General features: G+C 40.2%; 1 protein-coding gene across 1 annotated transcript in view; it reads right to left on the minus strand.

Moving 5' to 3' along the window:
* Positions 1-22,165, minus strand: part of LOC109932995 (sister chromatid cohesion protein PDS5 homolog A-like) — a 160,982-nt gene that overhangs the window by 68,779 nt on the left and 70,038 nt on the right. Inside the window, exons 9-12 of the mRNA XM_048600833.1 lie at positions 11,999-12,114; positions 7,304-7,398; positions 2,676-2,821; positions 5-67 (exon numbers count right to left, since the gene is read on the minus strand). Of these exons, the coding sequence (XP_048456790.1) occupies positions 5-67; positions 2,676-2,821; positions 7,304-7,398; positions 11,999-12,114 (420 nt within the window). The remainder of the gene's footprint in view (positions 1-4; positions 68-2,675; positions 2,822-7,303; positions 7,399-11,998; positions 12,115-22,165) is intronic.

Raw genomic sequence — 22,165 nt, forward strand, 5'->3', positions numbered from 1 at the left:
CCGCATGAAGACAGTACTTTTTATATAGCTGGGCCAAACCCATCATTGCTTCTTTCCGCACTCGCCACTTCAAACACAAAAAGATAAACGAAAGTCAGTCTGATAAAATATCAAATATTTTAATTGATTTCCCCAACTTATGCCAACCTTTGTCTTGGCTCCCCTGGAAAAGTGATTCTGGATAAGTTCTGGTAGCCATTTCACTTATAGTCAGAAAATAAATGATAGCAGTCTGGTGAAGGCTCCTCTGTGAATTTCTTTACCTGTGCAGAATGACCGAGCATGGCAGAAGCAGAAAAATCATCAAACTTCTCTACAGAAATAAATCTGTGGTTCATGCTGCTGTAACCTAACCTCCATACAGATCTTTTAAAAAATTCATTCATGGGATGTGGATGTCACTGGTCAGGCCAGCGTTTATTATTCATCTCTAACTGATCTTGAGAAGGTGGTGGTGAGCCATCTTCTTCAACTATAGTGGTCTATTTTGTGCGGTTAAGGAAGAAACTCCTGGACCTTGACCCAGCAACACGAAGGAACATGAGATATATAAAATACCTATGGTGTGGAAACAGGCCCATCGGCCCAACAAGTCCACACCGACCCTCAGAGAATCCCACCCACACCCATCCCCCTATAACTCACCTAATCTACACATCCCTGAACATTACAGGCAATTTCGCATGGCCAATCTACCTAGACTGCGCATCTTTGGACTGTGGAAGGAAACTGGAGCACCCAGAGGAAACCCACGCAGACATGGGGAGAATGTACAAACTCCAAAGAGACAATCTCCCGTGGGTGGAATCTAACCCAGGTCTGTGGCGCTGTGAGGCAGCAGTGCTAACCACTGAGCCACCATGCTGTAAACTTCCAACTCCAGATGGTGTGTGAAGTTGCAGGCAGTATCCCCACGTATCTGCTGCCTTTGTCCTTCCAGATGTGGCGGCCATGGATTTGGAAGTTGCTGTCCGAGTAGCCTTAGTGATTTTCTACAGCACTCTGCTGTTACCGAGCAGCAGTGGTTGAGGGACTGAGTGCTTGGGGATGCAGTGCCAATCAAGTAGGCTGCTTTGTCCTGGATGATGACAAGCTTAAGTGTAGCTGGAAGGAAGGACACCATTCCATCACATTCTTGACTTAAGTCTTGTAGATGGTATACAGGCTTTGGGGAGTCAGGAGGCGAGTTACTCACTGCAGGAATCCTAGACTCTGACCTGCTCTTGTAACCAAAGTATTTATATGGCTAATTCTGTTGAGTTTCAGGTCTAAGGTAACCCCAAGATGTTGACAGTTGGGAATTCAATGATGGCAATGCCAAGAACGTCAAAGGGTGATGGTTACATTCTCTCGTGTTGGATATGGTTATCGCCTGGCACTTGTGAGATGCGAATACATACTGCCACTACACAGAGGAACTAGGGCTCTTGTGGTGCCCCTATCTCTTGACCAGGAGGCCCAGGTTCAAGACTCACCTGTTCCAGAGTTGAGTATTAACATCTGAAATGTAATCTGAAAATATCCACAAAATTAGTAATTTTGAGGTTGGTTGTGGAATGTTATTTCTATTTAGAGATTGCCCATTTATTTTTAATATTTGAATGAACAAGAAGGAATTAAACTTATAATGAATTGGGAATATATTTCTATCACTAAACAGAAGTAAACTGCTGATGCTTCAGGTGTTCGTTTTTTTTGCTTTTTCTGAAGAGACGGAATGTGTATGGTGTCAGAGGGATGGTACTTTTATAAAAATAGACCATGAACAGACAAAGCTTGCATGTGATCAAAGTAAAGCTTGAACAACTTGGGAACTTTTTGAACTATTGCAAATGAACATTGTCTAATATTCTTGCGTGAATTTACTTACCCGAATGTCAGTTTCCTCCAAATTTGTGCACCAAAAAGTAATGCAGTTTTCATGCCCAACATTAATCTAGTCAAATACACATGGCTTTGCATTTCCCAGTTCCAAAGTGAACATTATGAAAATTGTTAAAAATGACCAATTTTAATAGACAGAATAGAACATAAGTGTTTAATTAAACAAGCAGGACCAGCAAGGTGAAGGAAAAACATCAGCACCAAGGAAAATACATGTGAAGCATTTCTTTTTTACTTTTAGTTCTTTTAGGTTCTTCTGATCAAAATAAAGTTATCCCTGACGTTTGACTAAATATGATATTTTGATTTCAATTTTGTAGGTTACAAAGAAATAACAAAACGTGCATTGCTGTAGAAACAAAATGTTACATTTCACCTGCTTGGGGATCAAAAAGTTAAAACATTTCGAACTATATCAATTCAAATCAAGCAAATGAAAAAATTTTAACATTCTACAATGCCAAGTTTCATGAAATGATTTTGACCAATTGGTATGGATTATGGGAATATTTATTTCAAGAGTACAACAAATTGCAATTACAGGTTTATTTTCAGTGTGGCTACTGCTCTCATGAATTGTCATTTACAAAAATATTACCAATAACAGAAATAAAACCAACATTCATAAGGCCTGGACACCACAGGTAGCAATCTAACAGTTTTCATTAATTGATGATCAACATTCAAAATCTTCATTTGAATTTTTGCTTGTTTACAAAGCAAAGAAATGGAACCGAGACAAAGTATACGGAGGTAAATTACGTGCAGTAAGCACAAATTTGAGACCTTACCCTTTTATCTAGTGTTCTCTCCCTCACAAACCCAAGCAGTTGGTCATTCACTAGTGATAGATCTTTCTTCCCTGCTGTTATTATTGTAACAATGACATCATGCCGGATTGCCTCTTCTGGATCATGTGATCGAACCTTCAAATATTCTATTAAAAGAAGTCTTATTTAAAATACAATTTCTGAATCAGGATTACTGGAAAATCTTTTAGACAGACACATGCTAGAGTAAACAATTCTACTAACTCACCTAAAGATCATAACTTATTCAAAATACCTTCATGTCAACAGAACTAAGTTGGCTTATTCTTTGAAACCATTAGAAAATTCGCAATATTTAGTGGTGTAGACCCAAAATAGCAATATTCAGTGTTATAGATCCAAGTTCTATGCAAAATGTTAATTACTGTTTCATCTTGTGATTTTTGAAAGTTGAATTCAAAGACCTGGATTCTGCACTTAGTAGTGAAGTAACTGTGACATGATTTTCCCTTTCCAGCAACAGTTTAAATCTGCTGTTTAAAGGAATCTCAGGACATGGAGCAGTACTGATATCAACTACATAACTTGCAAACTACATACAAGTCTTCCCAAATAGCAACTAAGCAAGTTTTTAAAAAAAAAAAACATCTTGAGGCACAAAATAATTCTTTGATATCGTACCTTCATTTGCCAATGTGTGTATCGGAGTTCCCACAGTTTCATAGCCTATTAGAATATTTAGCAGCAAACCCAGAAAAAAGCGGCAGTGCCACTTACTTACTGTGGCTGGGCCAACACTAGACAATTTAAAGTGATAGCTCACCAACACATTCTCTCGGACAATAAGGGGCTGGGAATAAATGTTAGTCTCAACGCCAGTGAATACTTCCTGAATGATTTTTTTTTTTAAGAATGCACCTGTAGCATTGCATTTTGCAAGCCTCTTGCTCATGGTTAATTTTGTTCACAAATCTAACCCTGCTAACTGATATTTGCAGATGTGCCTTAAAAAGTATAAACTTTGATAAACATGCATGAATTTATCTGGAAGTTTGGATTTTTAAAATAGAGGAAGGTTGATTTTGGTTTTGGCTCTGGAAGCTTACCTTTTGTTGAAAGAAAGAGGTCAGCAAGTCATTTGAAATAGTGACTAAAATACATAACTTCAAAGAAAGAATGTAATTCACTGAAGAGCTTCATAGGATACCTGTGGTGTTAACAGATTAAATGCTTATAACTGAGTTTTATGACTTACAGGGACCATTCATTTAGCTTGGTCAGGGTTCTGATCAAAAAAATCAAGTTTTCATTTCAGGACAACAGTAAGAAGGGTTTTTCCTGTGATGTCTCCAACCTGCGACAGTTGCCCATAGCTTTTTCAAGTTGTCAGAATTGAAGAGGGGCTCAGGCCAGCAGAAACATAGAAGATAGCAGCAGGAGGTGGTCATTCGGCACTTCAAGCCTGCTCCGCCATTCATCACAATCACGCTGATCGTCCAACTCCATAGACTAATACTGCTTTCTCCCCATAATCTCTGATCTCATTCGCCCCAAGTGCTAAATCTAGTCGCCTCTTGAATATATTCAATGTTTTGGCATCAACTACTTCCTGTGGTAATGAATTTCACAGGCTCACTACTCTTGGAGTGAAGAAATGTCTCATCTCTGTCCTAAACTGTCTACCTTGAATCCTCATATTGTGACCCCTGGTTCTGGACACACCCATCATTAGGAACATCCTCCCTGCATCTACCCTGTCCAGTCCTGTTAGAATTTTATGAGTCTCTATGAAATCCTCCCTCATTTGTCTGAACTCTCGCGAAAACAATCCCAACTAGTCAATCTCTCCTCATACAGCAGACCTGCCATCCCCGGAATCAGCCTGGTATACCTTCACTGCACTCCCTCGAGAGCAGGAGCATCCTTCCTCAGAAAAGGATTCCAAAATTGCACACAATGTTCCAGGTGTGGTATCATCAAGGCCCTACACAATTGCAACAACACATCCCTGCTCCTGTACTCAAAACCTCTCACAATGAAAACCAACACACCATTTGCTTTCTTTACTGCCTGCTGCACCAGCATGCTTACCTTCAGCGACTGGTGCACATGGACGTCCAGGTCCCACTGCACAGTCCTTTCTCCCAATTTATTCAGGTAGTAATCTGTCTTCTTGTTCTTGCTTCCAAAGTGAATAACCTTACATTTATCCAAATTATACTGCACTTGAAACTGTCTCAGCAGTCTAAGAAGAAGAACTGGAAAGGGTCAATTAAGTTGGAAAATAAAGGCTTGGAACAGCAGTGATGCTTTTCTTGGATTGCGTGTCTGTCAAGGGTGAGGGCTGGGAAAGAGGTTGAAAATTTGTTTTGCTCTTTATGTTATTGTCTTGTATTAAAGAATATGACAGCCTCATATTAGCATGTTTACTGACTAACCACCACAATAACCAAATGCAAAAATTAAACTATTGATCCATCAAGCTAGGTTTCATTGAGATCCAACTTGCCCAGTTTTATCATCAGCTGGAATCATGACAAAACATTTTCAAATTTATTAAATTAATCTGCATTTCTGTGAACCACCTAAAAGAATCCTCTCCTGCAGACTACAGAATCCCATTCAGCAAATGCCAATTCAAAATAAATATCAATAGTAAAATTTAGGTAGATTGCACAAAATGATGTAGCCAGTTAAAAGTAATATCAATTTTGAACAAGACATTTAGGAATTTATTTGAGTGATAACCACCCAGGTCTCAAGAATCACCCATTATTATATGGGCCAAATACACAAAGGAAACATTGAGCTATGTGAACTAGACTTCAGTACTGGAGGAATTTAAAGAGAAAGGAGGGACAAGGTCAGACAGGGATTAAACATATAAAAGAATTTAAAATATGAAGCACTGAGGGACCAGAAGTTAATGCACAAGTACAACAAGGTGTTGGGCAATCACTACCAAAAACAAAAAATGCTGGAGAGCACACCAGGTCAGGCAGCATCCATGGAGACAGCGCAAGTTTTGAGTCTAGATAACTCCTACACTACATTGGGCAACCAGTGTTGTGCAATCAGTGCTGCATAGGGTATTTATGGGAGGCAGATTTTTGAATGAACATCTCCAGAAATAGAAATTGTGATAAACAGTTTATTTAAAAAAAACTCATTGAATCAATAAATAGACATTTATGCTGTTGGCCATCCACAACTTCTCAATTTAAAAATCACCAAGCAATAGGTGTTTCAATATCAATGTATATATTATTTATTACCAATTTCTCACTATATTACTTATTTTATTTTCCTCTTAACAATGCATTTCTCAACTGGGAAAAAGGATGTAATTAAATAATAGCATAAAGCAAGATATGCAAAAAGGTTCTAGTGATAGCATGTATCAAACACAGAATAACAAGACGGTTAAGAACGGTCTAATTGTTCATGGGTATAATACAGTTCAGAAACAACACAGTAACATTAAATACAGAAGTGGCACTTCTGGATGGATTTATCAATTTGGATATTTAGAGATGCAAATCGGCAAGAATTTACATACTTTAATAAAATGATGCAACAATTGTGGGGCAGTTGGCTTTATCAGCAAACTCTGAGAAAGTGCAGAGGAACCCCAACAGGTATATTAGCAAATGAAGATAGACTTGCGCTAGACTTATTAGAGTAATAACCATCTGGCCAATTTCACAACTAGGATGTCGAAGGGGCTGCACAGTGGCACAGTGGTCAGCACTGCAGCCTCACAGCACCATGGACCCGGGTTCGATTCCATCCTCAGGCGACTGTCTGTGTGGAGCTTGCACATTCTCCCCGTGTCTGTGTGGGTTTCCTCTGGGTGCTCCGGTTTCCTCCCACAGTCCAAAATTGTGCAGCCGAGGTGGATTGGCCATGCTAAATTGCCCGTAGTGTTCAAGGGTGTGTAGATTAGGTGGGTTATGCAGGATGGGTTTGGGTGGGATGCTCCGAGGTTCAGTGTGGACTTGTTGGGCCAAAGGGCCTGTTTCCACACTGTACAGATTCTATGGATTATTTTATACCCCTAGAGAAAGTATTTGCACATCACTCATTTGTTATTTGTGAATGCTTCAATGAACTGACTAGTTAAGTGCTTGTTGATAGGAGCGTTGCTTGCGCCATGTCCGGAGATCCCTTTGACTTAGCAGATTTAAATTGTTGCTGGAAAGGGAAAACCTTGATAGAGTTACTTCACTACTAACCGCAAAATCCAGGTCCTTGAATTCAACTTACAAAAATCAGATGTATGGTAATCCAAAATAATAGATTTTGAGATAACTAAGAAAATGATGGGTCACATACATCTATAAGTGATATGGGAACATGGCATATTTATCTTATTATCACCAGGTTTTATGGCAAAAATTGACATTCAGCTGGAAGAACCAGCAAAGTCCTGTGACATAAAATTAAACCATCGCTAAATCATAAAAGTTCATACAGAATTTGTTCAGACTATATGCATCTGCATCTAGCCTGCAGATGTGTTTACTTCCTTAAATCAGCTTCTGATGATTCCTTTCAACCACCAATCCAGTGTTCAATAAGGTGAATTAATACTTCAAGTATTGGTCTTGAAAGCAGATTTTACACGACTACACAGGTCAACACCTCACCTGTAAGATCTTTGGCTAAATCTGGATGATTCATCAAACAATGGCTTGCAAACTTCACGCATTCTAGTCTCACAGGAACATGTATGTCGTTAAATCTATATAAAAAATAATATTTTTGATTTTCATTGTGCATGTATGTTAACACATGCAACTTATTTCACCACATTCTCAAAATAATTTAGAGAAGACTGTTAACAAAGAAATAAAATGATTTACTCACCTATTGAACTACACAATAATAAATGTACTTAAAAACCAAGATACAAGTTGATTGTTTATTGTAGACTCTCCATTTAATGCACTGCAGGGACAACACACCAAAGACAATAACCCATTGCCAATTTGACACCACGTAACAATTTTTGATCAATGTTCTCAACCAGCAGAAAGACACTGGAGGACACCATGTGCTTTGGGTATAATTGGGAATGATTGGGAATCCTGGGGCAAATAGTGGTCAAAATTATACCTGCTTCCAGAAGTCATTTGCAACAACAATTTAAATTTATATAGCGCCTTCAATATAATGAAATGTCCCAAGGCACTTCACAGGAACATTTTAAAATAAAGTATGATACGGAGTCAACAGGAGATAGTAGGTCAAAGGATGAAAAGCTTTGTCAAGGAGGTAGTTTATGGAGTGTCTGAAAGTATGAACAAGAGTTGGATACAAAAAGAGCGTAAAAGAAGGTCTTCCAGATCTTGGGCTCTGGACAACTGAAGGCCCTGCCACCAACAGTACAGCCATTAAAATTCAGGATCTACAAGAGGCCAGACTAAGGATTGTGGAAGAGATTACACAGATAGGGAAAGGCAAAGCCATGGAGGAGTTCAAAAACAAGGATAAAATTTTCAAATCCAGATTTTGCTTGGACCCAGCATAGTTCAGCAAAGAGAAGGATGATAGTAGGATAGAAATTTCTGCCTATTAAGAAACTGTGAACAGAGTTATAGAACACCTCACATTTACTGAGGATAGAACATGGCAGACCAGATAAAAGTGTTTGAATAGTTGAGTCTAGAGGTAACAGAAGCATGAATAGGAGCCTCAGTAGATTAGCTGAGATGGACCACGTTGAAAGATGGGACTTTTCTCAATAGAGCGTATGAGGTTGAGGCGCGACTTTATAGAAGTTTATAAACTATTGAGGGATACAGAGTTACTAGTAGTTTTCCTTTCCCTTAGAAAGGGGATTTCAGGACCGGGGGCACATTTTTAAGGTGAGCGGAGAGAGATTTTAAAAAAAGACATGGGCAATTTTTTTTTTTTTTAGCAGAGGGTAGTTCGTGTGTAGAATGAACTTCCCAAGGAAGTGGCGGATGTGGGTACAATTACAACTTTTAAAAGACATTTGGATAAGTACATGAATAGGAAAGGTTTTGAGGGATATGGGCCAGGAGCAGGCAGGTTGGACTGGTTTAGTTTAGGATTACATTCAGCATGGACTGTTTAGACCGAAGAGTCTGTTTCTGTGCTGTACGACTTTGTAACTCTTATGTTATGGAGGTAGAATTATGCATTATTAGGATTGGCACAAATGAGGTTGACAAGCAAGTTTGTCACAGAATCATTCATGACACAAAGGTTGCAAATAGATGGCTACATCTCAGACCGTTACCAACAATGATTATCTCCTTTTGACATTCAATGGCAGTACAATGGCTGAATCCTCCACAATCAACGAACTTAAGGTTACCACTTAACAGAAACCAAACTGGGCCAGCCATGTGCTGAGTAATTCACCCCCTGGCTCGCTACAGCCTGCCTATCATTTACAAGGCACAAGTCATGAGTGTCAAGGAATACTGTTCACTTACCTGGACAAGTCCAGCTCCAACAACACAAACGAGACACCATGAATGAAAAAACAGCCTGCTTGATTAGCACTCCAGCAACAATCTTCAACATCCAATCTCTTCACCAGTGATGCACAATTGCAGCAGTGTGTACCAGTTGCAAGATGTACAGCAGCAAGGCTCATTTGACAGTACCCTCCAAACCCACATCCTCTGTTACCCAGTAGTACAAAGATAGTAAATACAAGGCTATGCCAACGCTTGCAAGTTCACTTCCATGTCACACATTATTCTTACTTCGAACTATTTTGCAATTTTTGCACTATTGCTGGATCAAAATCCATGGAACTTTCTTATTAGCAGTACTGTGGGAGGAACTGCACACTAAGGACTGTGTTTCGAGAAGGCAGCTCATCATCATGTTTTGAAGGGAAGTTAGGTTTGGGCACGAAATACTAGCCAAGCCTCTGACACTCATGTCTAAAGAAAGAATTAAAGAATTATAAGATTTGGGATCAAGAAGAGAGTTTTAAACAGAAGTCAAAAACCATAACTTCAGCATCTGCAATATTTAATTGGAAGAAATTTTTGATCATCCAATGCTGAGTATTAGATAAGCAGTCCAATAATTTAGCAACAATGGAGGAAGTTGCGATGTGCTGGTAGTGAGGTAGAGCTGGGCATTTTTGGGATACATGGGAAAACTACAATTGCACTTGTGAATGATCCTGCCAAATGGTAGCAGGCAGGTGAGAAATCAGAGGTTCCAAAGACTAATCCCTGTTGGGCACCAGAGATAACAGTACAGGAGCAGGAAGAGAAGCCATTGCAAGTGATTTTCCGGTTACAATTAGGTAGATAAGAATGAATCCTGGTGAGAACAGTTTGACCAAGCGAGAAAGACAGTGCTGAGACAACAATTATTCCCTTGTCATTCTCAAACTCCCTCCCTTGCAGCAATCTAGGTGCACCTACACCCCAAGTAATGCAGTTGGCAATTCACCATGACTTTTTCAAGGGCAGTTTGTGATGGCACAAAACACTGGTTTAATCATCAACATATGAATCCCATGAATGAATTAAAAAAGAACTATTAACCTACCTTCCTCTCAAAACAGTCCCCAAATTCTACCGTTCTCCTTGGCACCAGGTTCCAGGTTATCAAAAAACAGTGCTTCGAATGTTCTTCGGACCCCCGCATCTCAATCAAAATCTAAATCTGTGCCCCCTATTGTCAGTAATGGAAACAGCCCTTCTTTGCCTGTCTTACCTAAACCGGTCATAATCTCGTACACTGTATCAAATCTCTCCTCAATCTTCATTATTCCAAGAAAAACAATCCTAACTTCTGCAACTGTTCTGGGAAATCTCCCCTGCACCCTCTACATTGGGAGTTTCAATTGCTTCTGCTCATGTCTGCAAGAGCAGGCCACTCTTTTTAGCAGTCAACAGTATTCTGATAAGTTCAGCATAATTTAAATGAAAAGCATCCTGTATTTCTACAAAGTACTTTCTGTAGCCCACTGGCCTTAATATTGACTCGAATGACTTTAAGCTTTGGCAGGAAGTGCCAGCAAAGTGGGCTGAATGCACTGGCATTTTGGGTGGCGAGACAGGAAGGATCTCTTATACTTGGTATGACATCCAGAACCCTGTGCCAACAAGGCAATTTCCACCCTTGGTACCAATTAACATACTTGTCCTTTAAGCTGCTGTGCCTTGGAGCCCATTCTCTTATGTCAATTTTACACATTGTTGTTTCTCCTTGTTCACGTCATTTTACCTCCACACCTATTCTCATGCTATCAGAGATAGGAAGAACGGTCAATGCTGGAGTCAGAGAGTACACAGTGTGGAGCTGGAGGAACCCTTCTGGGTCCCGACCCGAAACATCAGCTTTCCTATTCCTCTGATGCTGCCTGGCCTGCTGTGTTCCTCCAGCTTCACACTGTGTTATCTCATGCTATCAGCGTCTTGCACTTTTTTGTTTGCAGTTCTCTCATTATTCTCTAATCTTGCCAATATCAATTCTCTCATTTAGCACTCTCATTTTCCACTTAGCATTTTACAAGTTACTATTGCACTTTCTTTTTCAAACATTTCCCTTCACTTTGTTCTGTTCCATCTTTGAATGTTACCCATCTGTAACATTGTCCAGTTGTGACAAAATGTCCACATGCTTGAAACACTAATTTGTCTATTCGTTCTACAAATGCCAGCTAGCTTGTGGAGTACTTCCAACTTTTTCTGTTGCAGATTTCCAGCACCTGCTGTTTTTGTGCAGTTTCTAAGGGTGCCCTTTAAATTGAGCAGCTTTTCATAGATTTTACAGGTCTCACATGGCAGGTGTTATGTAATCAACATTTAAGCTAATGATCCCACTGTACAATATGACCTCAACACTCCTGTTTGGAGAGAGAGGAGAGGAAAATCTTGTCAGCCTGCTCATTCATGATTGCAATCCATTAATCTGTGCTGACTAGTGACAAAGTATGAACATTGATATATAGCAAGAAAAACATCAAATATTTGGTATAAGGCCATGGGGGCTTTGAAATGTCTGGCCTATATTTATTGTCAACTTAGAATGACCATTTGGATAAGGTATAATGCTGCTATCCCTGTAAACCATACCCCAGTACTTTTCACCATATTTAGGGAAGGAACTTTCAATAGCACACGTACATTTTCATAAGAGATTATGTATAAAAAGAAAGACATGGTAGTGTACTTATCATGAAAGCCACAGCAAGTTCTTTTGAAATGTAATCACTACTGTAGTATAGGAAACTCAGTCAACTTGTGCACGACAAGCTCCCACAGCCATCTTGAGCTTCCAACAAAAGTAAACCATGCACAAGAACACCACGTTGAATCATTAACAAATAAGTATCATACCGTCCGAGGAAGCACTGCCAGAGAGGACGATTTTGCGTTGCGAGCTCTGAATCCTTTGCACCAAACAACTTAGCCAAGAGTCGAACAACAGCTAGTCGCTCTTCTCCATCATTACTCTAGGAAAACAGAATGACATCAGTAAGATATATAAGAAAGATTAATTTTCTGAGGACTAATGGAAGTTAGAGAAAACCTGAACTCTGGCTAAAATAACAAAGGTGTACAGTAATTCAATTTGACTGTACACTAACTTACCTAATGAACAAAATGATACTGTTACATGTAGATGTAAGAAAGGGAACAGAATACAATTGAGTTAAGTTCGTCTCATAGCCAGGTTGGGCCTGAGATACACAATTTCTCGTGTGCACAATTCATTGACTTAGAGTACTCAACCATAAAGTGGAGCATCATAACGTAAAATATTAAAGCCATCATTACCACATTAACCTCCAGAATTAGGAACATTCGTATAAGTGCTGTCTCGTAAAACAGCACTCTATTTCCATTATATTTAATAACCAAACATAGAATACATCTACTGTCACAGTAAAATCGAAGTCACATTTCACAGAACAGTATAAACAATGGGCTTAGAATCAGAGTCATACAGCATGGAAACAGACCCTTCGGTCCAACCAGTCCATTCCGACTATAATCGTAGAGTCATACAGCACAAAACAGGTCCTTCGGCCCAAACTAGTCCATGCTGACCATGGTGTCCACTTAGCTAGTTCCAACTTTTTCTGAAGAAGTCCCATTTCTGAAGAAGGGTCCCGACCCAAAACGTCAGCTTTCCTGCTCCTCTGATGCTGCCTGGCCTGCTGTGTTCCTCCAGCTCCACACTGTTATTTCTGACTCCAGCATCGGCAGTTCTTACTGTCTCTAGCTAGTTCCAACCGCCTGCATTTTGTCCATATCCTTCTAAACCCTTCCCATCCATGTAACTATCCAAACGTTTTTTAAATGTTGCTATTGTACCTGCCTCAACCACTTTCTCTGGCAGCCCTTTTCATATATGCACCACTATCTGCGTGAAGACTGCCACTAGGTCCTGTCTAATGGCCCCAAAATTGGCCCTGCTCCAATTCAGCAACTTAACCTGTGGACCTGTCCTATCTTCCTCCATAACTATGTTAAACCTAAGAGTATGGGCACTGGACCCAAAGTGCTCTCTGACTGACACCTCAGTCACTTGCCCAACATCATTTCCTAAGAGGAGGTCCAGTGTTGCAACCTCCGAAGTAGGGCCCTCTACATATTCATTTAGGAAACTTTCTTGGACACATTTGACAAATTCCACCCGATCCAGGCCTTTTATACTCTGGGTTGCCCAGGCAATAGAGGAAATTAAAATCTCCAACCAATACTACACTATTATTCCTACAGGTATCTACAATCTCTCTACACATCTGCTCCTCTAGGACCTACTGACTATTTGGGGGTCTATAATACAGTCCCAGAGTGACCATCTCACCATATGGCCTCATTTGATGGCACCTTAAGAATATTCTCTCTACGCAGTGTTGTTATGTCCTCCCTTGTCAAAAGGGCAACTCCCCCTCCTCGCTGACTTGCACTTCTGTCACACCTGTAGCTTCTGTATCCTGGAACATGAAGCTGCCAGTCCTACCCTTCTGTCAGCCGCCAGTCCTATCCTTCTGTCAGCCATGTTTCTGTTATGGCAATAATATGCCAGTCTCCACAGCCAATACATGCTCTGAGCTCATCTGCCTTACCTGACAGGCCTTGTGTGTTGAAATAAATGCACTTTAAACCAGAAGTCTTTTCCCTCTGATTACTGTGCCCCTGGCTATCCTGAATAGTAAACTTGCTCTCAATGGCTAATGTATTTTCCCCTGACTTCTCAATCCCAAACTAAACTAGCTGCACTTGCCTGTGCTTGGTCCTTATCCTCCAAACATTTCTTATTCATGTACTTATCTAAATGTCTTTTACATGTTGTAGCTGTACCCGCATCCACCGTTTCCCTTTGGAAGTTCATTTTACACATGAACCACACTTTGTAAAAGGTGCATCTCACGGCTTTTTTTAAATCTTTCTCCTCTCACCTTAAAAATATGACCACTAGTCTTGAAATATGATAAGATATTTCAGTGAGCATACATGTTTCCTCTTAAAACGACTTCTGTACGAATGCATCCCTGTACTCGCTCAGCGAATTCGGGCTTTCTAGTTTTAATGCACATATATTTGTATGTTTATGTCAATAATGACACAATACAAAATACACGTCTGTATAAAGTGCTCATGTTCTGACTTACCACGTGCTGTGCCTCTGGAGACTTTTAAATAAACTAACAAAATATATTGAAAGTCTTGCCAAGTTAGAACTGGAGACAAAGAATATATTAAAGCAAGCAGATAAAAATCTCCCAACGAGAAACTACCACAAACTCAGGAAACCAGCCAACTGCAGTGGGCTGTAATACCAATACATTAAAAAGTGAATCAACAGATTCACTTCAACATATTTAGGAGACATCAGTCACGTTCCTTCAGGAGCTAAACTCTATTATGCACAAATTAAGGTTTCAAACACAGTTTAAATTTTTTGAATTAAATATTCATAACAAATTCATTAAATTAGTCCTCTCAATTACATTTTATCGTTTAATGTCTAGATTTTCTCAGAAGCTCAAGCTTCAATTGTATAGTTTGCCCCAGCATAACTGCACATGTACAGCTTGCAGAATTTTTCATCATCCACAAAATATTTTTGAACTGAACTAGTGAGGCATGCATCTTACATGGTTTGGAAAATATGCTTTTGAAGGTATTCTTTTCTTAGACCTGTCCTACTAAAATATTACCAATTCCCTTCCTGTTTTAAGCTTTGATTAAAGTAACACTTGTCCTTACAGATACATAAGTTTACTTCACATTGAAACTAAAAATTGCTAAGTGCTTCTAAGGTGAAGTTGTTTCCAGTTTGTTATTTTCCAAGTAATTTATATCCCTTTTGTTTATGGAAATCAGTACAAAGCTTAATAAAAGTATATAAAATACTTTTGTTCAAAAATGCCAACAGTGAAGTTGTCTGATGATGAGTTAAGCAGTTTGTAACATAATACTAATAAGCACAAAAGGGGTTGCTGCAAACACATGACAAACAATTGACAAGTGAGAATGCAGAATAAGCACAATGCCTGCTTTTTAGAGGTGGGCATGCAGATGGTATTCATTGCATATTGACACATTACGTGCAAAACTAAAACGTGAACTGTTAACCCGGTGTAAGCAAATGCATTTGCCTTCAAAGTACATCAGTCTCTTAAATATTGATTTAATAGCTGAATAATGATAAATGCCAAAACACATCAACAGAACAGCAATAAATGGCATGAAACAGAATTATTGCCCAGTACAGGCTACTGAATTCAATACCAGTAAGTGCATAAACGTTTGCAAACACATTTGGCAAAACAAAATACTCAGCACAGTAACTTGTAATACAACAACTTTGAAAAAAAAAATACTTGTGCTCCAAGAGACTGACTGGTGTTTTGCAGTTGCATGTCTGTGCTCAGAAATAACAGCAATTTTTTGATGCTCACACACGCAATTATATATGAATATTAACATCAGGAACATGCTACTCAGCCCCTGACTCTTGCGCTGTTGTTCAATAAGACCATGGCTGCTGTGACTGTTACTTCAAATCTACAATTTCACCAATTTCAATTTCACCTACCTCCAATAACCTTCTAACCCTTGTTTAACAAGCATCTACCTACTTTTGCCTTAATTATATTCAAGCATTTTGCTTCCACCACATTTTCAGGAAGTGAGCTCCAAACACACACAACCCTTCATAAGGAAAAAAATTGTTTAACCTCCGGTTTAAACAAGTAACCTCTAATTTTTAAACAGACCTCTAGTTTTAGACTGTCCCAAGAGAGCACCATCTGCACAGAGTCACAGAGTAATACAGCATGAAAACAGGCTCTTTGGTCCCAACTGATCCATGCTGACCATTGTGCCCACTCAGCTAGTTCCAATTGCCACATTTGGTCCATATCCCTCTAAACCCTTCCCATCCATGTACCTATCCAAACGTCGTTTAAGTGTTGCGATTGTACCTGCCTCAACCACTTTCTCCGGCAGCCCATTCCATATACGCACCACTCTCTGTGTGAAGAAGTTGCACCACAGGTCCTTCTTAAATCTTTCCCCTCTTACCTTGAACCTTTGCCCTCTAGTTTTTAAATTCCCAATCCCTGGGAAAAAGACCATATGCATTCATGCTATCTATGCCCCTCACGACTTTATACATCTCAATAAGATCATCCCTCAATCTCCCACATTCCAAGGAATAAAGTTCTATCCTGGCCAACCTCTCCTAATAACTCAGGCCTACTAGTCCTGGCAACATCCTCATAAACCTTCTTTGCACAATTTCCAGTTTAACTATATCTTTCCTATAACAAGGTGACCAAAACTAAACAACGTACTCCAAGTGCGGCCTCACCACAGCTTATACAACTCCTATACTCAATGCCTCGAGCGATGACCGCCAGCATGCTAAATGCCTTCTTCACCACTCTGTGCTCCTGTGATACCACTTTCAACAAACAATGTATTTGTACTCCTCAGTCCCGCTGTTCCACAACATTCCTCAGGACCTAACCAATTCACGTACAAGTCTTATCTTGGTTTCACTTTCCAAAGTGCAACAGCTCACACTTATCTGTCTTGAACTGCATTTGCCAATCCTCAGCCCACTCCCCCATCTGATCAAGATCCCTCCGTAATTTTTGATAACCTTTTTCGCTATCAACAATACCGCCTAATTTTGTATCATCCGCAAACTTATTAATCATGCCTCATACATTCACATCCAGATCGTTTATGTAAATAACAAATAACAAAGGTCCCAACACCAATCCCTGTGGCACACCCCTAGTCACAGGCCTCCAGTCTGAGAAACAACCTTCAACCGTCACCCTCTACTTCCCAGCATCGAGCCAATTTTGAATCCAATTAACTCATTCTCCCTCAATCCCATGCAACCTAACTTTCATGACTAGCCTGCAGTGCGGGACCTTGTCAAAAGCCTTACTGAAGTCCATATAGACAACATCCACTGCCCTACCCTCATCCATCCTCTTGGTTACCTCTTCGAAAAACTCTCAAAGATTTGTCAGACATGAGTTCCCACGCACAAATCCTCACTGACTGCCCCTAATCAGACCTTGACTACACAAATGTTGGTTGATCCTGTGGCTCAGTACCCTCTCCAATCACTTGTCTACCATTGGTGTCACGCTTGCTGGCCTGTAGTTCCCTGGCTTGTCTTTGCTACCTTTCCTAAACAATGGAACAACATTAACCACCTCCCAATCTTCTGGAACTTCACCAGTGGCAAAAGTTAAAGGAAAAATCCCTGCATGGGCCTCTGCGATTTCTTCCCTTGCTTCCCACACATCCGAGGATGGACTTGATCAGGCCTTAATGCGCTTTAAGGTTGCAAACACGTCCTCTCTGGTAATATACATGCAATCCAAAACATCCCCACTTGTTTCCCTTATCTCCTTCGCATCCTTGATTCTCTCCTCAGTAAACACGGAGAAGAAATATTCATTAAAAATCTCCATCTCCTGTGGCTCAACACACAGATGGCCACGCTGATGTCAAGGGGACCTATTCTTGCCCTAGCCACCCTTTTACTCTTAATATAGCCATAGAACCTCTTGGGATTATCTTTAACCTTATCTGTCAGATCAATTTCATACCTTCTTTTTGCTCTACTGGTTTCTCTTTTGAGTGGGCTCCTATACTTTTTATAGTCATCTAGGGATTCACTTGAGCCCGATTGCTTAAACCCAATGTATGCCTTCTTCTTTTTCCTGATCAGAGCCTCGATATCAATCACCAGCCAGGGATCCCTAAACCTGACAGCTTTACCTTCCGCTAATGGGACACACTATCCCTGAAATCTTGGTATCACACTTTTAAAAGCCTCCCACTTGCCCGTCGTTCCATTTCCTTCAAACAGACTCACACAATCGGCTGCTGCTAGATCCTGCCTAATGGCCCTGCTCCAGTTTAGCACCCTAACCTGTGGACCTGTCCTATCTTTTTCCATTATTATGTTAAAACTACGACAGTTACGGGCACTGGACCCAAAGTGCTCTCCGATTGGCACTTCAGTCACGTGCCCAACATCTTTTCCTAACAGGAGGTCCAGTGTTGTACCCTCCCGAGTAGGGCCCTCTACAATTCATTTAGGAAACTTTCTTGCACGCATTTGACAAATTCCACCCTGTCCGGGCCTTTTACATTCCGGGTAGCCCTGTCAATAGAGGAAATTAACATCTTCGACCAATACTACACTATTATTCCTACTGGTATCTGCAATCTCTGTACACATCTGCTCCTCTAGCACCCGCTGGCTTTTTGGGGGTCTATAATACAGTCCCAGAGTGACCAACCCCTTCTTGTTTTGAAGTTCTAACCACATGGCCTCATTTGATGACCCTTTAAGAATATCCTCCCCCTCCTCACTTACTTGTACTTCTGTCAAGCCTGTAGCTTCTGTATCCTAGAACACGGAGCAGCCAGTACTGCCCTTCTCTCAACCATGTTTCTGTTATGGCAATAATATGCCAGTCTCCACAGTCAATCCACGCTCTGAGCTCATCTGCCTTACCTGACAGGCCTTGTATGTTGAAATAAATGCACTTTAAACCAGAAGTCTTTTCCCTCCCTTTACTGCGTCCCCAGCTATCCTGAATAGTAAACTTGCACTCGACGGCTAATGTATTTTCCCCTGACTTCTCAATGGCCCCTCTCTTATTCAGAGTCCCACCCTGCCAAGATCCCTCAGGGGTTTATATGGCTCAATCAAGTAATCTCTTACTCTTCTAACCTCCAGTAGATATAAGCCTAGTTTGCCCAACCTTTCTTCATAAGACATGTAAAATGGGCACATCATTAGTTAAGTGAACTTTCTGTGAGCTGCCTCCAATTCATTTATCTCATTTCTTAAATAAGGTAACCAATACCATGCATAGTACTCCAAATGGGGGAGGCGATGGCCTAATGGTATTACCACTGGACTGTTAATCCAGAGACCCAGATAATGTTCTGGGGACCCGGGTTCGAATCCTGCCATGACAGATAGTGGGATTTGAATTCAATAAATATCTGGAATTAAGAGTCTGATGATGACTGTGAATCCATTGTTGATTGTTGGAAAAACCCATCTGGTTCACTAATGTCCTTTAGGGAAGGAAACAGCCATCCTTATCTGGTCTGGCCTACATGTGACTTCAGATCCAAAGCAATGTGGTTGACTCTTAACTACCCTCTGAGCAATTAGGGATAGGCAATGAATGCTGTCCAGCCAGCAATACTCTCATCCCGTGAATAAATAAAAAAAGTGGCCTCAACAGTGCCCTATATAACTAATACATAACCTATTTTTGTATTTAATATTCCTCAATATATAACATTCTATTAGTTTTCCTAATTATTTGCTGTTTCTGTAATACCTGCAATACTTGCAAAAGGACTCCCAGCTCCCTCTGCGATATATTAACATTTAGACTATACGCCTTATTTTTAATTCTTCTGCAATTTCACATTATCCCACGTTACATTCTATTTGTCAGATATCTGCCCATTCACTTATCACTACCTTTTTTGCAATCACTTCTGTATCTTTAAAACTGATTTTCCTAACAATGCTCAATGAAGTGTGAGATCTCAGTGCCGAGGATATCCTTGCTGGGGCTCCTCAAGAAGTGCCTGAAGCTCAACCATCTTCGGCTATCATTAACAACCTGTCCTCCATCATAAACAGTGAAGGATGTTTTCTAAGAATACAAAAGGGTTATTGATGAAATAGGTCAATCGGCTGAAAAATGGCAGATGGGAATTCAATCTGGATAAATGTGGGGTATTGAATTTTCGTATAACACCCTAGGGTAGGGCATATACAATTAATGGTAGGGCCTTTGGTAGTGTTGTAGAAATGAGGGACCTAGGGGTGCAGGTACATAATTCTTTGAAGTTTGCATCACATACAGACAGGGTGGTTAAAAAAAGGAGTTTGACATGTTTGCCTTCATTGCTTAGTCTTTTGAATATAGGATTTGAGAAATTGTGTTGCTGCTGTACAGGACATTGGTGAGGCCTCTTCTGGAATACTGTGCCCAGTTCTGGTTGCCCAGATATAGGAAGGACATTAAGATGAAGAGGGTTCAGAAAAGACTGACCAGAATGTTGCAGGGTATGAAAGATTTCAGTTATGAAGAAAGGCTGGATAGGTTGGGACTTTTTTCACTAGAGCATAGGAGGTTGAGAGTTGACCTTATAGAAGTGTATAAAATAATGAGGGGTATGAATAGGGGGATTTTGAGACTAGGAGACACATTTTTAAGGTTAGAGAGATTTAAAGACGACATGGGGCAATTTTTTTTTTTTAAAACGCAGTGTGTGGTTCATGTACGGAACAATCTTCCTGAGCATGCAGATACAATTACAACATTTAAAAGAGATTTGGATAAGGGCCAGAAGCAGGCAGGTGGTGCTAGCTTAGTTTGGGATTATAGTTGGCGATTGGCTGGTTGGACTGAAACGTCTGTTTCCATGCTCTATGACTCTATGATGAATTGAGTAACTAATGTTGTAGAGGGGCAGAATGGGCCTTAAACTAATGGATGGGGGAGGGAGGGGGGGGTGACGTACGTTCAAAAGGCAAGATATAGCAGCACCATAAGACAGCTAATGGATAACAATACCCAGTGTGGAACAGGAAGGAACGGTAAGCATACAAACACAGGAAAACAACAGATAGGATGAAAGGGGGCAAATGGTAGAAACGTGATAGTATAAAGATTCTTTACTTCAATGTGCATTGTATTTGAAACAAAATAAATTAATTCATGGACCAAACAGAAGTTAATGGGTATGGTCTGATATCCAACACAGAGACAAGGTTAAAAGGAGATCAAAACTGGGAACTAAACATTCAGGGATTTGTGGCTTTTTGAAAGCACAGGTAGGACAGAAACAGTGTTGTGATATCTTTGTTAGTACAGGAAGAAATAAGTATGACAGCAAGAAATGATCTTGGATCAGAAGGTATAGAGTCCATATTGGTAGGGGTAAAAATAACAAGGGGAAATAACACTGGTAGGATAGTCTACAGGCACCCCAACAGTAGGGCAGAATAAATCAGGAGATCATGAGGATTGTAGGAAGGCAGTACATTAATCATGGATAACACAATGTGGAGCTGGAGGAACACAGCAGGCCAGGCAGCAGAGGAGCAGGAAAGTTGACATTTCGGGTCGGGACGCTTCCACATTGTGTTATCTCCGACTCCAGCATCAGTTCTTACTATCTCTGAATACATTAATTATGGGTGACTTTTACCTTCATGTAGTTTGGGAGTCAGATTGGCACAGGAACCTACAAGATGACATAAGTGTGTATTTGGGAGTTTCCTGGAACATGTGTTATAGATTCAACTAGGGACCATCCTGACTTGGAAATATATCACCTTCCGGTCATCAGGTCAAAATCCCAGAAATCCTTGCCTAACAGCATTATGGGTCTACATAGAGAACAAAGGTTTTCAAGGCAATGGCTCACCACCAACTTTCTCAAGGGAAACTAGGGATGGGAATTAAATGTGGCTCATAAACAAATTTTTAAAAGAAATTAATCATGGGAAGAAAAAACAGCAGAAACTTTTAACAAATATTTTACACTCTTCTTCACAGTAGTACACATTAAAAAGCATCCTAAGAATAGCTGAAAATCAATAGGATAGAGTGAAAAACAAACTACCACTACCTATAAACAAAACTAGGAAAAAAAAATAGGATTGAATGTTGACATGTCCACTGAACCAGAGTCCACTTCCCAGCTTCTCAGTCATAGATGAATTAGGCATGTAAACAGGGCCTTTGGCCCAACTCATCCTTGCTGACCATGTTTGCTAAACCGAACTAGTCCCATTTGCCTGCATTTGGTCCGTATTCCTCTAAACTTGCCTATCCATGGACCTGCCCAAATGACTTTTAAATGTTGTCATTGTATCCACTTCTACCACTTCCTCTGGCAGCTTGTTCGATATTTGCACCACCTTATGTGAAAACATTCCCCTCAGGTCCCTTTTAAATCTTTCCCCTC

This window comes from Rhincodon typus, chromosome 1 (genome assembly GCF_021869965.1).
Source record: "Rhincodon typus isolate 14 chromosome 1, sRhiTyp1.1, whole genome shotgun sequence".
Lineage (NCBI taxonomy): Eukaryota > Metazoa > Chordata > Chondrichthyes > Orectolobiformes > Rhincodontidae > Rhincodon > Rhincodon typus.